Genomic DNA, 23691 nt, shown 5'->3' with positions numbered 1-23691 from the left:
CATCCATACTCACATCATTTTACATACATGCAGTAAGAAGCATCCTAACAGGCTACATCACTGCATGGTACAGAAATTGCACTGCGGAGACAGGTAGATTTTATAAAGGGTAGTCAAAACTACCTAACGCATCAATGGCAACGGCCTACCCACCATCAAGGACACACATACAGAAAAGTACTGGAAAAGGCCTAGTAACATCATGAAGGATCCCACCCACCCTGCTCATGGACTGTTTATCCCACTCCCATCAAGGAGGAGACTACATAGCATCCACACCAAGACCACCAGACACAAAATCAGTTACTTTCCACAAATAGTAAGGCTGATCAACACCTCCAACACACTAACCCATCCCTCCACACCCCCCACCATCACTACTTTATCATTTCCTGTCAGTTACTTGATGGACAGACACTCCTATACCCAGTGTCACTTTATGGACACACAATCAGTCTACATATCGAAGCTATCTTTTGTGTTTATATTAATTGTGTTTTTAATTATTATTATTATTATGTTCTTTATCTTTTTTGTGCTACATTGGATCCGGAATAACAATTATTTAGTTTTCCTTCACACTTGTATACAAGAAATGACATTAAACAATCTTGATCCTTAAGCCCATTATGTCCCTGTTAGCCAAAAAAGTGGCTAACCACACTCAAATCCACACTTAAATCTATCTGAAATCAGCAGAATTTACAGTTACATTACATACATGGAAGATGGAACAATACAGCAGAGGAACGGAACCTTTGGCCTACCATGAATGTGTCAACCATGAAGCTGATTTAAACTAATGCCGTCTGCCTAAACATACATCCCTCCATTCCCTGCATGTTCATATGCCTGTCTGCAGGCCTCTTTCACCAGTTTCACTGGCAGCACATTCCAAGTACCTACCAAAATCAGAAGAATCTGAATTAGGGTTATTATCACTAACATATGTTGAGAAACTTAGTTTTTTTTTGTGGTAGCAAAAACTACCACTCTCAATGTAAAGAGAAACTGCCTCGCTAGTTTTCTTTAAATCTTACCCCTTTTCACCTTAAATGTATGAATTTTTATATTTGACATTTCCAAGCTGGGGGAGAAAATGAGTCTGGTTATCTTCCTATTTATGCCTTTCCTACTTTTATATGTCTTCCGGTTTGGTCGCCGGCCACTCAATCATGGTTTTTGGTCAAGCACCGGACGCTTGGAGAGATTTGGTGGGGGGCGGGCACCCGGCGCTCGGCCGGGGGCCGTGGTCAGGTGGTCGGCAACCTGGACCGGCTCCCCCACCAGACATAGTCTGGTGAGGAGGGTGTGGGGGCACGAAGCAGGACTAAAAAACAAGACCTGACGAAGGGCGGATGAGCTCCTTGTGAGCCAACGGCCATCTTCCGTGGAGGAGATTAAAGCCTCACCACGTATCTACGAATCGTATGCTATGCACCTAGTTAGAAGGGACACGATGAACTTGGGCGCTGCACCCTGTGTCTGGACCTGCCAAGGGCCTCCACCTAAGGAAGGGCCAAGCTCGAAGAAGTGGCCGCGGCTGGAGGCCCACACAGCCTCGGGCGCGAGTTTGGCGGGGTGACGGCATGCGGTGGCAAGGCAGCCAGCAAGAACAAACTGGAGAAGAGGCTGTACTTGGTGCTGTCACAAGATCGAAAAAGACGGAGGTGCATAGTGCCAACCCCGGATTCGGGACGGCACCCACTGACTGACTGACTGACTTTTATATTCTTTGATCAGGTTGCCACGCAACCTCAAATGCTCCAGATAAAACAACTGAAGTTTGCCCAATGTCTCCTTATACCTAATAGTCTCTAATCCAAGCAGCAGCCTAGACAACTTCTTCCTCTCCAAAGCCTCCATATTTCCTATAGTATGGCAACCAGAACTGCACACAACACTCCTACCTGAAATTTTAGACAGCTGTTACATGACTTGCCAAATTTTTTTTACCGAAAGCCTTGACAAACATGCTATGCACCTGATGCCACTTACAGGGAGCACCCCAAATGCCCACTCTACAATCATGTCTTAAGGGTACTGCTATCTCCTCTATATTTTCCTCTTACACTTGACCTTCTATCTCACACATCTGGATGAAACTTCATCTGCCATTTCTCCACCTCTATGTCCAAATGACCTATATCCTGCTGTATCTTTTGACAACCTTCCTCACTATTCACAGCTCCTGCAGATTTTGTGCTGTCTGCAAACTTACGGTTCGGCCCACTTACATTTTTGTCCAAATCATTTACATACTTCACAAACAACAGAGGTCTCAGCGCTGATCGATGTGGAACACCACTAGAATCAGAATTAGCTTTACTATCATTGGCATAGGTCATGAAATTTGTTGTTTTGAGTTAGTAGTACATTACAATACATAATAAAGTATAAATTGCTATATATATATAGTTCAAAAAGAGAGCAAAAAAAAAAGAAACAAATATAGTGAGGTGGTGTATATTCAGAAATCTGATTCAGAACTGACAACATTCATCAGGGACCCACTGCACCCAGGCCACGGGCCACGCTCTCTCCTCACTGCTACAATCAGGAAGGTGGTACAGAAGCCCCAGAACCCACACTACCAGGTTCAAGAACCATTATTCACCCACTAGGTTCTTGAACCAAAGGGGATAACTTCACTCAGCTTCACTTGCCCCATCATTGAAATGCTCCCACAACCTATGGACTCACTTTCAAGGACTCTTCATCTTATGTTCTCAATATTTATTGCTTATTTATTATTATTTTTTATTTTTGTACCTGTACAGATTGTTGCCTTTGCACACTGGTCGAACACCCAATTTTGAGAGCTCTTTCATTGATTCTATTATGGTTATTATCCTATAATGGATTTATTGAGTATGCACATAAGAAAACAATCTCAGGGTTGTACATGGCGACGTGAATGTACTTTAGTAATAAATTTACTTTGAACTTTTTTGTGTGCGATAGAGAATGTACCCATCCTTTCAGAATCTGTCAGAAGAGGTGATAGAGCCAGGTACATCAGAGACATGCCAGAAGTATGTTGACAGGTATACAGATGACAAGAGTTTGTAAGGACATGGGTCAAGGGCTAGGAAACAGAATTAGCTCGAATATGGATATGAATGAGCTGAAGGGCCTTTTCCTATGCTGTACAACTCTCTGACTACCCATTCCCTAAAATTTGTCAGTAATCAAATGTGCTGAAGAAAGAAAGTACTAGGAGACTCATTTATTCAAAGTCCATTGCAAGCTATGTATAAAGATGTGGATGGGAATGATTCCACTCCAGGTTAAGTCATTTTGCATTGCTGCAGGCTATCAGGTGTTTATATCATATTCAAATTGCCCTAGCACGCCCATATAACTTTGTTCTGGCAGCCAGCTGTGAGTATACATGCAGCAGGAGTTTTCAAATCTATTGATTACCTGTGGGAAAATGTTAACACCACATTCAAAATAGCTGGTTATGATTGCCTTAATTACCTGTCATGCCGTAGAGCTCTCATATCCACGTAAACGGTCGTGGGATCTGGTCCCGACGTACCCTGCAATCAACAGCATGAAGTGATTAGGAAATGAGCGCTGTAAAAGAGCACTGTCTTTCTTCACAATTAAGTTCGCTTGAAATAAACTTTTAGCTGAAGCCATCATATGAAAATATTATCAATAAAGGCCGTTTTTTTTTTACAAATATATATATGCCAGTCTTATAAAGACACAACTTCCATAATTTGGTTTTACGGGCTGAAATATACATTCAGTATTTTAAAGTGGGCTGGCTGGTGGTGTAGTGGTATCAGCACTGGACTTCAAGGCAGATGGTCCTGAATTCAGACTCAGCCAGATCCCAACCTGGGCAGCAGCAGTATCCATGCGGAAGAAAGGCCTGGCAATCTCCTTCTGTATCTTGCCATGAAAACCCTATGATCCATGAGGTCTCGAAGAGCCAGACCCGACTTAGTGACTGAACAACAACAACAAATTTTAAAGTACCCGCACTGAAAATACAGGTGGTTGATTCATTCAGTTTTAGTTCCACTCAGGTTGGTGAGACTGGAACATGGTCATGGGCTAAGGGCGAAAGGTGAAACGCTTAAGGGGATCTTCTTCACACAGAGGGTAGTAAGCGTGTGGAACGAGATGCCAGAGGAAGTGGTAGAGGCAAGTTCAATTTCAACATTGAAGAGACATTTGGATTGGTACATACATGGATGGAAGGGTATTTGGTGGCTACAATCTCAGGTACGGGTTAACGGGGCTAGGCTGCCTAATAGTTCGGCATGGACTAGATGGGCCAAAGGGCCTGTTTCTGTGCTGTAGAGTTCTACAGCTCTTTGTGTACACTAAGGCTTTCATTTCTTACTTGGCCACAAAACTTGTAAACACAAACTATGCAAACAATGACAAAATTGCATGTTGACAAAAAGCAATTAGATAAATTCATGCAGGAAAAAGATGCGATAAACATTAACACAGGTGAACAAATGCATCAGAACAAGGAGTAGTTTTCACCCTTAAGATAGTCAATTGAGAAGACATACTTAATGTGGCGAATGAAAAGCACCAGAAGTTCAGTTTGCAATTGCAACCAAACAGTGCAAGGAAATGATACGGGATAAACATTCCATACTTAAGGCAAACTAATATCATTAACAGAATAAAAGTAAGTTCCTTCACAATCGGGTCTTTGCTAATCTATTTGCAAATAGATTCTGTTTGAGAGTTCAAAAATGTTTTCTTACGTTTTACAAGCCATTCATAACAAAATGCAAGGAACAATCCTTCATAAACTATTTATTGAACGTGTTAATAATGCCGAGTGAATAGCAAGATTTCTTATAAAATTTGCCCCAAGCCAGATGCCATCAACATCTGGTTCATTCATGAAACCAAAAAAGAAATTAAAATGATTAACAGAGCAAAAAACTTGACTGTTGCCAAATCTTGTATGTTTGTGAGTAAGAATTATAAGAGGAGTGCAGACAATACACACACCTGCCCTCATGGATGCGATAGAATCATTTCCCCAGGGCATGTAATTAAAGGTGAGAGGAGGAATGTTCAAAGGAGATTTGTGGGGCAAGTGCTGGAATGTGCTGCCAGAGTTGATGCTCAAGGCAATTACGAAAGAGGAGTTTCTTGGGTAGGCACATGAATACACAGAGACTGGGGGGATATGGACAAGGTGAAGACAGAAGGGGTTAGGTGTCATTAGTTTAATTAATCCAGCACAAACTTGTAGCTCAAAGGGCTTCTTCCTTTGCTGCACCATTCAATATTTTGTGAAATAAGTATTTGCTCATTACGTTATTGGGAGTAACTTCAGAAAGGGCAGAATTAAATTATAAATTCATAAGTTCCACCTTAACAGTCACAGATGGTTTAGTTCGAACTCCAAAGTAAATTTTCCAATGCCTACCAATGTTGTAGTAGCTCTCTTAATAGCTAGAAATTTTGATACCTGCCATCTGTGGGGCCTTCACTCACTTCCACAGCCTTTCCTACTGAGTGGAGGCTAAAGTATTTATTATCTGAAACCTTCTCAGCATCAACATGAGCAGGCAGCAGGATATTCACATTTTACCTTCCATTGTGATAAGTATTGCAGAGAAAAAGGTCAGGGTTATTTGTCATGTGTACATTGAAACATAAAGTGAAATGTGCTGCCTGTGTAAAATCAAATCAGTAAGGATTGTGCTGGGCAGCCCACAAGTCTCGCCACACTTCCTGCACCAACATAGCATGCCCACATCTCACTAACCCTAATCGTACGCCTTTGGAATGTGGGAGGAAACTGGAGCACTTGGAGGAAACCTGAGCGGTCACAGGAGAACGAACCAGCTCCTTATGGACAGCGCTGGGAACTGAACCTCAAACACTGGCTCTGTAAAGCATTACACTCGCCATTATGCTACTATGCTGCCCTTTTAAACCACATGAGAAACAGTCCAGAGCACAAACAGAAAGATCTGGAGACATTATCGGTAACCACCAAACTGCCAGAATGGCTTAAAAACCTATCTGCTTCACTAATACCCAAAGAGGAAGATATATGCCAGCTTCAACAATCTGACCCATACAGGACTCCAGAACCTAAGTAAAAGGCACTCATAATTTGAGGGAAACAATGGGCTTCTGGAAGGACCAACATCCAGCAAACCAAATAAAAAAGAAACAACACAGTACAATACATAAATAATAACAAGTCTCAAACTTGTGGTGATCTGCACAACATCTTATTTGCTCTTAAATTAAGAACAAAGAGCTGCAAAGTACAAAATGTAATACACAAAGTTTTAAAATGCTTCATCACATTTCTACAAAATGAACATGCCAATAGTTCTATAATTATTTTTAATGAATTTGTTCAAAGCAACAGTTTGTCACAGGACATATCAAGAGTACCAGTAGGATGGTGTCATAGTTAGCACACTTGCACCTCACAAAAAGCACCTCAAGTATGGTCCAGTCTAGCAATAATAGAAACTCTGTTTTCTACACATTTGTATGTGAATAAATTTCATATGGTTTCAATCCTCCTTGTGAGGGGCACAAAAATTGCTCCAACTTTAGCACCATTTGACAATCTTATTCTGAATAGCTAAGAAGAAAACCCTAGTATAGATATGGGAAAATTCACAAGCAGAACAAGCCACCTCTTGTTTTAGGGTCAATTCAGACATGCATTTACTTCAGAGCTAGTTTCAGTCTACCTGTGTTGGAAATACTCAACACAATCTTTGCTGCTGAATGCCAACTTATGTCCTTAAATGTCAACAAGTCCAAGACTCCTACCCGTGGGTAAACAAGCACTCAAGTCCTGAATTCAATTACTGACTGCTGTGCTCTTCTGCTGCACTCCTGTGCAGTCCAGAGGCACAGTTTAATCAAGTCCAGGATTTATTCTGGGCACAGGGGAAAAACTGCTGGAGATCTATTGATTTCATGGGTGTGGGGTAGGGGTTGCATTGTTGGTGTTAGGAAAAGAAAAGTGTTCATTTTTAGAAAAATAAATTGTGCTTTGTTCAATTGAGCCCTCGTCTGTGATGTTCTTAATCATCAGCAACACCCTCCGGGTCCGGATTAAGAAAGTTGAAGAGTTCTAATCCCTGCAGCAAAACCTTTCCTGCAAAAAGTGCCAAAGCAGGAACATAAACCAGCGTGCTGCACTGTATTTGGTTCAAATCCTGTGCTTGAATGGAATTCAAAACTGGAAATCTCTCATCCAGTTTACATAAATTCTACTTCCCTCCTGGGGCATTGAAAGAGCCTCTAACTACATAAGTAAACACTCTCTGCACATCTAAGACCAAGAATTTGTGGGAGAAAAAGAGAGAAAATATTACCAAAAATAACAACGTCTCATTTAAATAAATAACGTAATAAGATTCTAGGAAAATTTCTTCACACCATTTACTGTTTTTGGTTTTTTAATGGCAGGATGTAGCAGAAATAATGCAATGGTGATCAAATTTACCAGGATCCCGTCCAACCAGATTCACCCCTTACGGTGAACACCCTTTACCATAAATGGCCTAATACCTGATCACTGCATCATCCTGCTATTAAATCCCAGCAAAGACTCGAACATGCAGGCTAGTCCCTAACAGAGGCTCAGGTGTAGATGATAGAGAATGTACCATCCTTTCCAAAATTAGTTGGTCTTTTCCCCCATTTAACCTTTGTAAAGAATTCAGCAGCAAACTGACTGGAGCTGAGCAGGGAGATTATCCATTTCAGTTTCTTCCAAAGTCATCAACCAAGTTAGAAAATTAACAGGAATGCATCCTCAACAAAAAAGAAACTGTAAACATGACATGCTACCATAAAGAGTACATCAAAGAACAATTTAAGGAGACGATTAATCTTCAAACACAGAGTTAAAAATGAAGCAAACTCCAGGAAGAAAATTTTAGATTTAAAAGCTTACAAACAATGTGATATCTGTGAGGAGGAGAAGATGGCAACATGACACAGCGCACGCGGCCACTCCGGTGGTGATGTCTGTTATTTGTCAAGTAGGGTACCATATACAATTCTGATTTGATGGAAACAGACATGAGAGTACGGAGGAACATCTGGAGAAACTTCTGAAATGCCCACTTCGCTGCTGTTGCTACTGTGTGGCCCGGAATCTCTGGAGGAGAAGGCCCCAAATCCTCAGCTTTGCTTGTTTTGGCGGCCGGGGCGAGGTCAAAGGCGCTTGGCAGAGGATGGCACTCGGGAGGCTGTATCGGAGGGGCTCATTGGAGGCTCGAAGTTTTCGGACAGACAGACTCAGTGTCGGCTGTGGTCGGGTGCTTCCAATACATTGGCAGTTGTCGGTGCCTGGAGGTTTATGGCAGGGAGTTTCTCCCCTTTGCCGCCTGCTATCGGGGACTCGGGAGCTGATTGGGACTTTGAGACTTTTTTTTTTACCGTGCCCATGGTCTGCTCTTTATCAAATTATGGTATTACTTTGCACTGCTGTAACTATATGTTATAATTATGTGGTTCTGTCAGTTTTAGTCTTGGTTTGTCCTGTTTTTTTGTGATATCACACTGTCATTTCTTACTGCATGCATTTCTAAATGATAATAAACGAGGACTGAGTGTTCTCATAATCTAATCTAATATCTTTTATTGGAAATGCAAACAACCAGGCTTTAATCCTTTAATTTAGAAAGTAGACCTAATAACGAGGCAAGATATTTATTGGCCGTCTATTTCCCTTCACAGATGCTGCCTGACGCACAGAGTTCCTCCAGCAGTTCAATATTTTTGTCTGTATTTGTGGATGTTCCTGTGTTTAGAGGGCTTGGTGATTCAGCTTGTGAACTTGCCCCAGAGGCACTCTGCCTCAGCTCAGGTTTAAATTGTTACCTCAAACCCCCCAGCACGAGAACTTCACAGCACACTCCTGCTTTGAGGACAACCACCAGTCAAATTCAGTTACATTCCAGCAGAGTATGGTTTGTTCCTAAACTATTTCAGCCATTTGTTTAACAACCTCGTAAATATTTAGATGGCCCTTACAGTGTAATAAATTGCATAGTTTTTCAACTAGTCTAGTTCCTCAAATGCTTAATTTTAGAAGTGAGTAGATAACTGACAGAAAGTTGATATCATTCAATCAATTAACAATTAATTAATTTTGCTCTTATGCTAGTTATTATGATTTTATGGAAAACTTAAGACATTATTCTAACAATGTCATGAAAACTCTAAGTCGCACTCACCTCAATCATGAGCAAATGCTACAAGGACTACATCTGCTGCATGCTACCACCCACACTGGACCCCCTCAAATTTGCTTACCGACACAATCGATCAACAGACAATGCCATAGCCACAGCACTACACACCGTCCTATTGACATCAACGGGACTGTAGATGAAAGGGTGAGTAGTTTCAAGTTCCTCGGCATACACCAGCGAGGATCTCCTTCGGACTGTACATACCAGCTACGTGGTGAAAAGGCACAACAGAGCCTCTTTCACCGCAGACAGCTGAAGAAGTTTGGCATGAGTCCCCGAATCCTAAGAACTTTCTACAGGGGCACCATCGAAAGCACTGTGACTGGCTGCATCACTGCCTGGTATGGAAACTGTACTTCCCTCAATCACAGGACTCTGCAGAGAGTGGTGCGGACCGCCCAGCACATCTGTAGATGTGAACTTTCCTCTGTTCAGGATATTTACAGCAGCAGGTGATTAAAAAAGGCCCGGAGGATCATCAGGGACTCCAGCCACCCCAACCACAAACTGCTTCAGCTGCTTCTGTCTGGCAAATACCACCACAGCATTAAGGCAGGGACCAACTGGCTGCGGGACAGCTTCTTTCACCGGCCATCAGATTTAACTGTACACATTGATCTGATTGCGTATCTGACTGTATATACATGTATACAAAACAATTATGTATACAATCTCAATATTCTCCATTTCCCTTCCTTAGAGGACAGAAGAAGATGGCAGCACGACGCAGAGCGCAGCGGCCACTCCGGTGATGAATATCTGTTATCTGTCAAGTAGGGTGCCGTGCACAATCCTGATTTGATGGAGGCAGACGTGAGAGTACGGAGGAACATCTGGTGAAGCTTCTGAAATGCCTGTTTCGCTGCTGCTGCTACTGTGTGATCCAGAATTTCCGGAGGGGAAGGCCCTGAATCCTCAGCTTTGCCTGTTGCTCGGCGGCCGGGGCGGGGTCGAAGCGCTCGGCAGAGATGGTGCTCGGTGCTCAGTGTCAGAGGGCGGGTCAGAGGCTCGAAGTTTTCGGACAGACTCAGAGTCGGCTGTGGTCGGATACTTCCAGGGTGCTGCATTGGTAAGTTTGCGGCACTAGAGGTTCATGGCAGGGAGCATTTCTTCCTTCTACCATCTGTGTGAGATGATGGGCTATCGGGACTTCGAGACTTTTTTTTTTACCGTGCCCATGGTCTGCTCTTTATCAACTTACGATATTGCTTTGCACTGTTGTAACTATATGTTATATTTACGTGGTTTTTTCCAGTTTTAGTCTTGGTCTGTCCTGTGTTTCTGTGATATCATTCTGGAGGAACATTGTATCATTTCTTAAAGCATGTATTTCTAAATGACAATAAGTGAGGACTGAGTATCCTCATAATCTAAATCTAATCTAAATCTATTGCTTGTACCTAGTGACAGAAATGCAACATAAACATTTTTACTCTCTCATGTTGTGAGATGGATGTAAGAAACAAAACTTCTAATTCTAATATCATTCTGAAGGAAAACCAGTCATCTCACTTAATCCACCATGTTTACGATCAGCGAAAGGATGATGCAACCTTTTCAATAATTTCAGCAAATAAAACTAACAATGTATGCCCATACAGTGGTGAACAGATAGTTCATGTGGATGCCCCCGAGGTAACTCAGTAATGTTAGTGAACTGAAAGGGATAATTTACACTCGGTGCTCAGTTTATGAGATACACCTGTGTACCTGTACACCTGCTTGTTAATGGAAATATCTAATCAGCCAATCATCTCGCAGCAACTCAATCCACAAAAGCATGCAGATGTTATCAAGAGGTTCAGTTGTTGCTCAGACCAAACATCAGAAGGGGTAAGAAATGTGACCTAAGTGAGTTCGACCATGGAATGATTGTTGATGCCAGATGAGGTGTTTTGAGTATCTCAGAACTTGGGATTTTCACACACAACAGTCTCCGGAGATTACAGAGAATCAGTGACATCAGATGGGAATCCCTTTCGTTAGCTGAAGGATATCTTTGGCAAATACCCTTTTTCTCAGAGATATTCAAGTTGCTTCCCTTAGTAAAATTAGAGCCGACGTGGAGGCTAGTTAACAGAGCGAACAAACCAGGACATCCTCAACATCAAGACAGCTTCCTAATTAAGATAATTTGGTGGATTGCTTCAATTGTAACTAATTGATATATTCACATAAAGGAAATGTTTGAAGATGTTTCTCGGGAGTTATATTGAGCACTCATTCAAAGGAAGTAGTGCAGATGGCCACAAGCTTGGTCAGAGAAGCAGGTTAACCTCTCTCAAACTTGCTGAAGGGAAAAGAGGTTGAGAGGTCTAGGAGAAAATTCCAGAGTCAGAGGCCTTGACAGTTGAAGACATGTACCACTGGTGAAGCTGTTAAATTTGGGGATGCTCAAGAGGTCAGTACTGATGTTGTTCGGATATCTCAGAGTGCTGTAGCCATAGATCAGAGGTCCCCAACCACCGGGCCGCGGACCGATACCGGGCTGCAAAGCATGTGCTACCGGGCCGCGAGGAAACAATATGATTTGGTGATATGAAACAATATGAGTCAGCTGCACTTTTCCTCATTCCCTGTCACACACTGTTGAACTTGAAATAACCTACCAAATCATACCAAATAACACATAAAACCTAAAATAACACTAACATATAGTAAAAGCAGGAATGATATGATAAATACACAGCCTATATAAAGTAGAAATAATGTATGTACAGTGTATTTTCACTTAACAGAATCGGGAAGATTAAGCAAAATCCGATTTGTAGAAAAAAATCGGCACGTCATGCATGCGCACACAGGTGCCCATGCAAGGCTTCATGGTCATGGTAGTCTTTCTCGGGATAAACACAAGTGTCCCGTATTTGACCACTACTTTTGTCCCTTATTTGGGAGTGAGAAAGTTGGCAACCCTACTTGAACACTCCCCCTCCCCCCCAGTCCACAAGAATATTGTCAATATTATACCGGTCCACGGTGTAAAAAAGGTTGGGGACCCCTGCTATAGATGACATTGCAGATAGGGACACACAAGCCCACAAGGTACTTTGGAAATAAGAATAAGATTTTTAAAACTGAAGCCAATGAATGTCAGCAAATAGATAAACTAGAAAGTAACAATCAGATTAGCTAAGAACATAAGGATCTCTATGGACAAATATTGGAAAATGAAGACATTCTTGAATTAGACCATAAGACCATAAGACAAAGGAGCTAAGACAAAGTAGGCTATTCGGCCCATCGAGTCTGCTCTGCCATTTTATCATGAGCTGATCCATTTTATCCTATTTAGTCCCACTGCCCCGCCTTCTCACCATAACCTTTGATCCCCTGGCTACTCAGATACCTATCAATCTCTGCCTTAAATACACCCAATGACTTGGCCTCCACTGCTGCCCGTGGCAACAAATTCCATAGATTCACCACCCTCTGACTAAAAAAATTTTTTCGCATTTCTGTTCTGAAAGGGCGCCCTGAAGTCATGCCCTCTCGTACTAGACTCCCCAATCATGGGAAACAACTTTGCCACATCCACTCTGTCCATGCCTTTCAACATTCGAAATGTTTCTATGAGGTCTCCCCTCATTCTTCTAAACTCCAAGGAATACAGTCCAAGAGCAGACAAACGTTCCTCATATGTTAACCCTCTCATTCCCGGAATCATTCTAGTGAACCTTCTCTGTACCCTCTCCAACGTCAGCACATCCTTTCTTAAATAAGACAAAAACTGCCCACAGTACTCCGTGAGGTCTCACCAGTGCCTTATAGAGCCTCAACATCACATCCCTGCTCCTACACTCTATTCCTCTAGAAATGAATGCCAACATTGCATTCGCCTTCTTCACTACTGACTCAACCTGGAGGTTAACTTTAAGGGAATCCTGTACGAGGACTCCCAAGTCCCGTTGCATCTCAGAACTTTGAATTCTTTCCCCATTTAAATAATAGTCTGCCCGTTTATTTTTTCTGCCAAAGTGCATAACCATACACTTTCCAACATTGTACTTCATTTGCCACTTCTCTTCCCATCCTTCCAATCTATCCAAGTCTCTCTGCAGACTCTCCGTTTCCTCAGCACTATCGGCCCCTCCACCTATCTTCGTATCATCAGCAAACTTAGCCACAAAGCCATCTATTCCATAATCCAAATCGTTGATGTACAATGTAAAAAGAAGCGGCCCCAACACTGATCCCTGTGGAAAACCACTGGTAACCGGCAGCCAACCAGAATAGGATCCCTTTATTCCCACTCTCTGTTTCCTGCCAATCAGCCAACGCTCTATCCACGTATGTAACTTTCCTGTAATTCCATGGGCTCCTATCTTGTTAAGCAGCCTCATGTGTGGCACCTTGTCAAAGGCCTTCTGAAAATCCAAATATACAACATCCACTACATCTCCCTTGTCTAGCCTACTGGTAATTTCCTCAAAAAATTGTAATAGGTTTGTCAGGCAGGATTTTCCTTTAAGGAAACCATGCTGAGTTCTGCCCATCTTGTCATATGCCTCCAGGTACTCTGTAACCTCATCCTTGACAATCGACTCCAACAACTTCCCAACCACCGACGTCAAGCTAACAGGTCTATAATTTCCTTTTTGCTTAGTTGCCCCCTTCTTAAATAGCGGAATGACATTTGCAATCTTCCAGTCTTCCGGAACCATGCCAGAATCTATCGACTTTTGAAAGATCATCGCTAATGCCTCCGCAATCTCCACAGCTACTTCCTTCAGAACACAAGGGTGCATTCCATCTGGTCCAGGAGATTTATCGACCTTTAGCCTATTTAGCTTCCTGAGTACTTTCTCTGTCGTAATTGTGACTGCGCACACTTCTCTTCCCTGCCACCCTTGAGTGTCCGATATCCTGCTGTCTTCCTCAGTGAAGACTGATGTAAAATACTTGTTCAGTTCCTCTGCCATCCCCTCATCTCCCATTTCAATTTCTCCAGTATCATTTTCTATCGGTCCTATATCTACTCTCACTTGTCTTTTACTCTTTATATACTTGAAAAAGCTTTTAGTATCCTCTTTGATATTATTTGCTAGTTTCCTTTCATAGTTAATCTTTTCTCTCTTAATGACCTTCTTGGTTTCCTTTTGTAAGGTTTTAAAGACTTCCCAATCCTCTGTCTTCCCACTAATTTATGCTTCCTTGTATGCCCTCTCCTTAGCTTTGACTTCTCGTCAACCACGGTTGCATCCTTTTTCCACTCGATAATTTCTTCTTTTTTGGAATATACCTGTCTTGCACGTTCCTCATTTCTCGCATAAACTCCAGCCACTGCTGCTCTGCCGTCTTTCCCGCCAGTGTCTCTTTCCAGTCAACTTTGGCCAGTTCCTCTCTCATGCCGCTGTAGTTTCCTTTACTCCACTGAAACACCGACACATCAGATTTCGGCTTCTCTTTTTCTAATTTCACAGTGAACTCAATCATGTTATGATCACTGCCTCCTAAAGGTTCAATTTCATTACTCCTATACACCTGTAATGTATCTTGAAAAGTACTATATGTAATTCAGTATGCAGGGAGTGTGCTTCATTGAAATCCTATCACGTTCTTGCATAATAAAATGGTAGGTCTCTGGAGAGTGATGAAGAAGACAGAGACCTAGGGGCACAGGGTAATTAAGATGATGAAGAAGGGGCTTGGTATTCATCAGGACACTGGGCTCTCAGATGAGGGGACTGAGTATTGTGCAGGAACACAGATTTGTATCGTACAGAAATGGGCCTTTAAAATTGATGACCCCGAAGTACTAAACAGATTTTTAAAAAATAATAAAGAGGAATGTGGGATGCTTTCTTTTATTTGCCAGGACGCAGCACAGAACACAAGGAGGTAATGCTGGCACTGTACACAACACTAATAATACTCCATGGGCAGTTTGCCCAGGCCTACTCATCAAGTACGAGGGGGTGAAGTGGAGATGATGTTGACTGGAAAATTACAGCATGAGGTAAAAGCTGGAATGTTGTTTGGAACAGAGGAGTCTTTATTGAGGTGAATAATCAGAGCCTTTGGTAGAATAAATGGGAAGAATGCATCTCCCTTCACAGAGGGATAAAGACTCAGAGTCACAAAGTAAATGGAAGGAATAAAGAAGATAAACTCTTTCACTCTGAAGGTGGGAGTAGTTTGGAGCTTACTGACTGAAAGATTGGTAGGAGTATAAAGCATCGTTACATTGAAAGTGTACTTGGAAGTGTCTTGAAGAACTGTGACCTCTATGGTTGTGGGTCAAGTGTTGGAAGTTTGGAGAGCTCCTTTTCAACAATGATTTCATGAAATTCATCCCTTTCCCAATTACCTATCTCTCACCCTTATCTTCAAATATCCCTGCCTCCAATTATGTATATAATATCTTGTTCTGCTACTCTCAACCAAGTTGCCCGCAGGAAATATGTAAGAAGATATGCAACTTGGTTGGACACTTGTACACCTGATCTCTTCATAAGGAAATCCATCCCCACCCCCATTTTCTTCACGGTCCAAAATTAACATACGGCCCCCTGGCATGCAATAGCACAGAGAATCAACTGAGTGAAATTTCTATTTCTCCAGGAAGCAGGCTCAAAGCAGGTCACAACATAGGTCCTCAATGACTTGCATTCTGATGAAAGGCCACTACCTGAAGTGTTAGGCGTTTCTCTCTCTACACATGCTGAGCATTTCCAGTACCTTTTGCCTCTATGTTAAGTGGAAGAAATGAATTTGATAAGCTGAATAGTCATTATCACTTTTCATGTTTTCTTGTAGCTTGAAGAGAGGCAGCCTCGGCACAAGCTGAGGTGCCATCATCTGCAAACACCTCACTTCGTTGCTTGGGAAATGGAAAGTAACTGTTGTCTGTTGCTTTTATTTGATTTCTGCAGGGACTGAATGGCATTTGTCAAACTTATATGGCTGCAGTATAACTCAAAAGATTTGATGAGATTCAACATGTTTTAAGAAAAATATACAATCCCAATAAATGATAGGCCCGCAGCAGATAAAATATGTGCAGCTGAACATCACAGACTCTTGACAACCTCTCATTTCAAACAAATCTGGCCGAGTGGTGCCACAACAACAACCTCTTACTCAATGCCAGTTAGACCAAGGGACTGATTATTGATTCTTAGGAGGAAACCAGAGGTCCATCAGCCCATTCTCACCGGGGGATCAGAGGTGGAGAGAGTCAGCAACTTTAAATTCCTCAGCGTTATCATTTCAGAGGATCATCCTGGGCCCAGCACGTAATTGCAATTATGAAGAAAGCAGGGCAGCACCTCTACTTCCTTAGAAGTTTGGAAAGATTCAGCATGACATCTAAAACTTTGACAAACTTCCATAGATGTGTGGTGGAGATATATGGACTGGTGTTTCACGGCCTGGTATGGAAACACCAATGCTCCTTGAGTGGAAAATCTTACAACAAGTAGTAGATACAGCCCAGTCCATTGCGGGTAGAGCCCTCCCCACAGTTGAACACATCTACACAGAGTGCCATTGCAGGAAAGCAGCACCCATCATTGGAGACCCCCATCACCCAGGTCATGCTCTCTTCTCACCCAGGACCGAGGTACAGCAGCCTCATGATTCACCACCAGGTTCAGGGATAGTTATTGCCCCGTCAACCATCAGGCTCTTGAATGAAAGGGATAACTTCATTTGCCCCATCACTCAACTGTTCCCACTGCCTAGGGACTCACTTTCAAGGACACTTCATCTCATGTTCTTGATATTTATTAATTAGCTATTTATTATTATTACTTTATTTTTTATATTTACAAAGTTTGTTTTCTTTTACAACTGGTTGTTTGTCCACTCTATTGTGTTCTATTGATTCTATTATGGTTCTTGGATCTACTGTGAATGCCCACAAGAAAACAAATCTCAGGGTTGTATAAGGTAACATTATGTACTTTGATAATAAGTTTACTTCGAGCTTTGAATCCCTGTTTTGTGGGGTGCATGGCTTATTCTGCCTATTGAAAGTCTCTTCCGTTGTGAGTGGTTAGTTTAGAAACTGCAGCTGCTTACCCCATTGGTCAGTTGCCTGGTGTCCAGTTTCAAATGTCTCAGGTATAAAGTTGCACATAGAAGGGGCTTTCTCTCTCCTCTTTTGTTTAAGGCAAGCGGTGCACATAGCCATTAGGAAGGTATGCCCTGTGTGCGCTTTTAACTAAATGTTCGTTGAATATTCAGCTTTGTAGTTTCTGTAACTTGGGGAACATGAATGTTTGATTAAACTTTTACTGTTTGTAAATAAATGATTAATATACTTATTTGCAGTCAGTGTTTTCTGTCTCACTCGCCAAACCCGCGAAACTGATTCAATGTTACAATCCCAATTGAAGGAAATATAAATGATTAAACAATAGACAATTGGTGCAGGAGTAGGCCATTCGGCCCTTCGAGCCAGCACCGCCATTCACTGTGATCATGTCTGATCATCCACAATCAGTATCCAGTTCCTGCCTTATCCCCATAACCTTTGATTCCGCTATCTTTAAGAGCTCTATCCATCTCTTTCTTGAAAGCATCCAGAGACTTAGCCTCCACAGCCTTCTGGGGCAGAGCATTCCATATATCCACCACTCGCAGGGTGAAAAAGTTTTTCCTCAACTCCGTTCTAAATGGCCTACCCCTTATTCTTAAACTGTGGCCTCTGGTTCTGGACTCACCCATCAAAGGGAACATACCTCCTACCTCCAGCATGTCCAATCCCTTAATAATCTTATATGTTTCAGTAAGATCCCCTCTCAGCCTTCTAAATTCCAGAGTATACAAGCCCAGTCGCTCCAATCTTTCGACATATGACAGTCCCGCCATCCCGGGAATTAACCTTGTGAACCAACGCTGCTCTCCCTCAATAGCAAGAATGTCCTTCCTCAAATTTGGAGACCAAAACTGCACACAGTACTCCAGGTGTGGTCTCACCAGGACCCTGTACAGCTGCAGAAGGACTTCTTTACTCTTATACTCAATTCCCCTTGTTATGAAGGTCAGCATGCCATTAGCTTTCTTCACTGCCTGCTGTACTTGCATGCTTGCTTTCAGTGACTGATGTGCAAGAACATCTAGATCTCGTTGTACTTCCCCTTTTCCCAACTTGACTCCATTTAGATAATAATCTGCCTTCCTGTTCTTACCACCAAAGCGGATAACCTCACAGTTATCCACATTAAACTGCATCTGCCATGCATCTGCCCACTCACCCAGCCTGTCCAAGTCACCTGCATTCTCATAACATCCTCCTCATATTTCAAACTGCCACCCAGCTTTGTGTCATCGGCAAATTTGCTAATGTTACTTTTAATTCCCTCATCTAAATCATTAATATATATTGTAAACAGCTGCGGTCCCAGCACTGAACCCTACGGTACCCCACCGGTCACCGCCTGCCATTCCGAAAGGGACCCATTAATCACTACTGAGTCCTGACGAAGGGTCTCGGCCTGAAACGTCGACTGCGCCTCTTCCTATAGATGCTGCTTGGCCTGCTGTGTTCACCAGCAACTTTGATGTGTGTTGCATTAATCACTACTCTTTGTTTTCTGTCAGCCAGCCAATTTTCAATCCATGTCAGTACTCTGCCCCCAATACCAAACTAGGAGTGTTTTGCTTAGAGCAAGAAAGGTTGAGTGGAGTTTTGATAGGGATGGGAAGAGCTGCTGTAAATAGAGAGAAAAACATAGCTTGAATTCTGGGGGAGCAATTTCTAAATGACAAGCAAAATTCAAAGGCGGATGAGAAGATAAAAGCTTTTTGTATATAGTGGTTGGTTATGATCCAGATTTCACAGCTTGTTAGATCATTTTAACAGTGTCAGTCAAGGCTTCCAAAGGTGGATTGGGAATGGATGAGGGAGAATGAGGGCAGAGGGAGTAAGAAAAGAGTTCGAGTTGGCACAGTTTGGTGGATTGGTGTCTCTTTGTGATGTAGCAACTCTGCTTGTAATTTTACATTGTGGACAGGAAACAGCAATTGAAAAGCTTTTCTGTCATTTGTAAGAGCAGCCATAAAACCACTACTTTGCAGTTAACAGTAAAATCTTTGATATTTTTTATACTACCCAGCACTGCAGGAGTTTTTCTGAATAGTGGCCTTTGACCAAGCCATCTTTGTTTGACTTATCGGAAAACTCAGAAAATGTCTGCAGCAAGACCTGGGACAATATTCAGGCAAGAGTAATATTAGTGTCACAGAAGCAGCAGGCAATGACCATCTCCAACAAGGGAGTCGAGCCATCTTCTGTTAAATCCCATGGCATTATTCTTTCCAACTATCGACATCCTGGAAGTTACTGTTGACCAAAACTTCAGCTGGAATAGCCATATAAATATGTCGGGTGCAACAGTAGGTCAAAGGCTGGTTATCCTAAAGTAAGTAACTCTAGCCACCAAGCTTAATGTTCATTATCTTCACCACCAAGAAACCATGACTGCAATTACACGCCTGGACTATTCCAACCAAAACAAGCATCCTTTACTACCAAGGCAGTTAAGGACAGGAGTTACATGCCCTCCAGTTCACAAAATATAAAGTTTTTCCTCTGCTGAAGTTAGATCAAAATGCTGAAAATGCAGTCAAAAACCTTCATCAGAAACATCACAGTACTTCAGGAGGCTCATCTCTACCTTCTGGAGGGTAAATAGAGATGGACAACTGATCATACCTCGTGATCAATGTCCACATTTCCCCAAAGCCACAAAAAAAAAGAACAGATCTCTGCACAAGTTCCCTTCCCTCCTTGTGTGTATCTGGCCCACCATTTTGTATCTTTCACATCAAAGCACCTATGCTTTGTTCAGATAAGCTAACCGCCATGATCCATTAGACAGTTGTACAAAGTAGTGGTTAAGAGTGCAAATTTGAAAATGGTAAAACATGATCACAGGGAAAATGTCCCTTTGAGGTAAGTCTTGGTCAAGATTCAAGATTGTTTAATGACATTTCCTGTACACAAGTGTAAAGGAGAATGAAATAATGGTTACTCCAGGTCTGATGCAGCACAATAAAACAAACAAAAAAGTTCAAAGTACATTTACTATATACACCCTTGGAGGGGTGGATTAGTGGGTGGAGGTGTTGATCAGCCTTAGGCTTGGGGAAAGTAATGGTTTTTGAGTCTGGTGGTCCTGGTATGGATGCGACATCGCCTCCTCCCAAATGGGAGTGGGACAAACAGTCCATGAGCAGGGTGTGTGGGATCCTTCATGTTACTGTCCATTTTCCAGTACCTTTCTGTATATATGTCCTTGATGGTGGGTAGACTGTTGCCAGTGATTCATTGGGTATTTTCAACGACGAGTTGTAGAGTCTTCCTATCTGCCGCAGAGTAGTTTCCATACCAGGCAGTGGTACAGCTTGTACTGCAGCAGTCAAGAGTATTATGTTAAGCAATATTCCTCCACAAACTGTAAATATTAAGGATTCCTAAGAATTATTTTACAGTATTGCATCCTGCAGCTTGAATTACTCCTATGAATAAATACAAGGTATTCTGCAGAGGCTAGAAGTCTTGAGCAACGATGTAAAATGCTGGAGGAACTCAGCAGTCTGACAACATCTATGGAGGGGATGAAGGATCTCAGTATGAAACGGGAACTGTCTATTCCCCTCAGTGCACTCAGTGTTAGGTACACCTGCCAATTAATGCAAATGTCTAATCAGCCAATCATGTGGCAGCAACTCAATGATAAAAACATGCAGACATGGCCAAGAGGTCCAGTTGGTGTTCAGACCAAACATCAGGATGGGGAGGAAATGTGATCTAAGCAACCCTAACAATGGAATTGACATTGGTGACAGACAGGGCGGTTTGAGTATCTCAGAAACTGCTGATCTCCTAGGATTTTCACTACAACAGTCTCCAGAGTTTACAGAGAAGGGTGTAAGAAATTAAAAAAAGCATCCAGTGAGAGGCAGTTCTGTGGGTGAACATACCTGGTTAGTGGGGGAGGTCAGTGGAGAATGACCGGGTTAGTCCAAAATGCCAGGAGCGTGATAGTAACTCAGACAATCAATCTTTACAACAGTGGTGTGCAGAAGAGTATCACTGAATGCACATGTCGAACCTCGAAGTGGGTGGACTGCAGCAGCAGAAGACCATGAACATACACTTAATGGCCACTATTTCAGGTACAGGAGGTACTGTACCTAATACAGTGATCACTGAGTGTAGATGTTGACTAACTTGCTGAGTCCTCCAATATTTAGAGTGTGTTGCTTCCATACATATCTGTGATCTGGCCTCCTTTTCTATTGCAAGTTCCCATCTCTACACTGGGCATCAGCAAGAAGCAGACTCACGATGAGGTGCAACTATCGCAAGAAGAAACTAATTCAACTAATTACTCATTGGGAGCACAATGTAGAAAGAGAGCATAGAAATGTATTGCTAAGCAACAGAAGCAATTTTTATACACAGAGGAAGATGCTAATTGGTTGTGTTATTAAGTGCTTTTACAATATTAATTTGTGATTGGCAGAGCAACATCCTGTGAGTCACTGGAATGAATAGACAGCCCAAGAAAGAGCTCATATTGCTTTATATTAATCCCAACTACAATTGCTGTCCTAGAAATAAAGCAAAGGGGAAAGTGCATTGAACTGTAACAATAAAGCACATACAAGGCAGCAGCATGGACTTGGGAAGCCACAGGGTTGTGAAAATACACAGAGCTATGGCAATTTTTCATTAAAAAAAAAATCGCTGCCACTCATTGACTTGAACCTGCACAGTCGTTTTTCAAATGTGAAAAGCTGAACCCATAGAGCTCTGTAAGGCACATGACGCTGACAGTTCCTTCAGAAGCATTCACCACAGGTAACAGATACACAAAAGTTTCCCATGCTGACATCCAAATAAAGTACACTGACAAAAAAGTTTAAGAAACATTTTAAATTAAAATCAATGGCATATTCAGTGCCTTTCAGTTTCGAGTTCCTAGGTGTCAACATATCTGAAGATCTACGCTGGGCCCAACATATTGATGCAATTACAAAGAAGCTACGACAGAGGCTATATTTCATTAGGAGTTTAAAACGATTTGGTATGTCATCAAAGACGAGCAAATTTCTCCAGATGTACTGTGGAGAGCATTCTAACTGATTGCATCACCGTCTGGGATGGAGGGGTCGCCACACAGGATCAGAATTATAAATAAATAAATAAATAAATAAATAAATGTAATTTACTGTGTTTTTATTATGTATTGCACTTTACTGCTACTAGAAAATGACAAATTCATGACATGGCAGTGATATTAAACCTGATTCTGATTCATGCATGCAGTGAAATACAGGGATTACAGTTTGTGACAATGAAATACACATATTCACCACCTTCTGGCTCCATAAATTCCTCATCTCTGTTTCAAAGGGACATCCTTCTATTCCACAACTGTGCCTCCTGATCCTAGATTCCTCCACTATAGGAGACATCCTCTCCACGCCCACACTGTCTAGGCCTTTCAATATTTGATAGGGTTCAATGTGATCCCCCATCATTCTTCTAAACTCCAGAGAGTAAAAGCCCAGAGCCATCAAATGCTCCTCATACATTAACCCTTTCACTCCCGGAATCATTCCCATGAAACTCCTCTGGCCCCTCTGCAATGCAGATGCAACCATTCCTAGATAAGGGGCCCAAAACTGCTCACAATACTCCACTTGCAGTCTCACCAAAGCCTCATAAAGTCTCAGCATCACATCCTTGTTGTAAAAGTAAAGAAGGATAAAAGTCAGGAGATCGTGCTCTATACAAAACTTTGGTTCGGCACATTTGCAGTATTTTTGTAAAGTTCTGGTCACCATATTACAGGAAGGATGTAGATGGTTCAGAGTATGTGCATAGGAAGTGCACCGGGACAGGACCTTGCCTCGATTAGAGAGTATGATCGATAAAGAGAGGCTGGACAAATTCGGATTAATTCTCTGGAGCATTGGAGGCTGAGAGACAACCCGATGAAATGAGAGGCATAGATAGGGTAGGCTTACAGAGTCTTTTTCCCAGGATGGAAATGCTAAAATACTAGCAGGCATAGATTTAAGGTGAGTAGAGGGAAATTTAAAGGAGTTTAAAAAGGCAATTATTTTCCTTTACAAAGGCTGCATCACTGTCTGATATGGGGGAGGGGGGAGAGGGACTGGGCGGAAGGAAGCTACAGAAAGTTAGAAAATTTATCAACTGCATTTTACTAGCTCCATCCTGCTAGCCTCGGTAGTATCTAAGACATCTTCAAGGAGTGGTGCCACAAAAATGCACGATCTTTAATAATGACCCCGGTCACCCAGGACATGCCCATTTCTCACTGTTACCATCAGGTAGGAGGTACAGAAGCCTGAAGGCACACACTCAGTGATTCAGGAACAGCTTCTTCCCCTCTGCCATCCGATTCCTAAATGGACATTGAACTCATGAACACTACCTCACTTTATTTATAAGGCAGATGGAATTAATTTA

At 42.2% G+C, this 23691-nt stretch overlaps 1 protein-coding gene across 4 annotated transcripts in view; it reads right to left on the bottom strand.

Moving 5' to 3' along the window:
* LOC134344498 (disco-interacting protein 2 homolog C) overlaps positions 1-23691 on the bottom strand; it is a 664610-nt gene that overhangs the window by 50334 nt on the left and 590585 nt on the right. For all 4 annotated transcript variants that reach the window (XM_063044395.1, XM_063044396.1, XM_063044397.1 and 1 more), the window contains one exon: positions 3484-3545. In XM_063044395.1, coding sequence (XP_062900465.1) covers positions 3484-3545 — 62 coding nt within the window. The remainder of the gene's footprint in view (positions 1-3483; positions 3546-23691) is intronic.

The sequence above is a fragment of the Mobula hypostoma genome, chromosome 3, assembly GCF_963921235.1.
Source record: "Mobula hypostoma chromosome 3, sMobHyp1.1, whole genome shotgun sequence".
Lineage (NCBI taxonomy): Eukaryota > Metazoa > Chordata > Chondrichthyes > Myliobatiformes > Myliobatidae > Mobula > Mobula hypostoma.
Note: the sequence above shows the minus strand (reverse complement) of the source record. Positions and strands in the feature narration are given on the sequence as shown.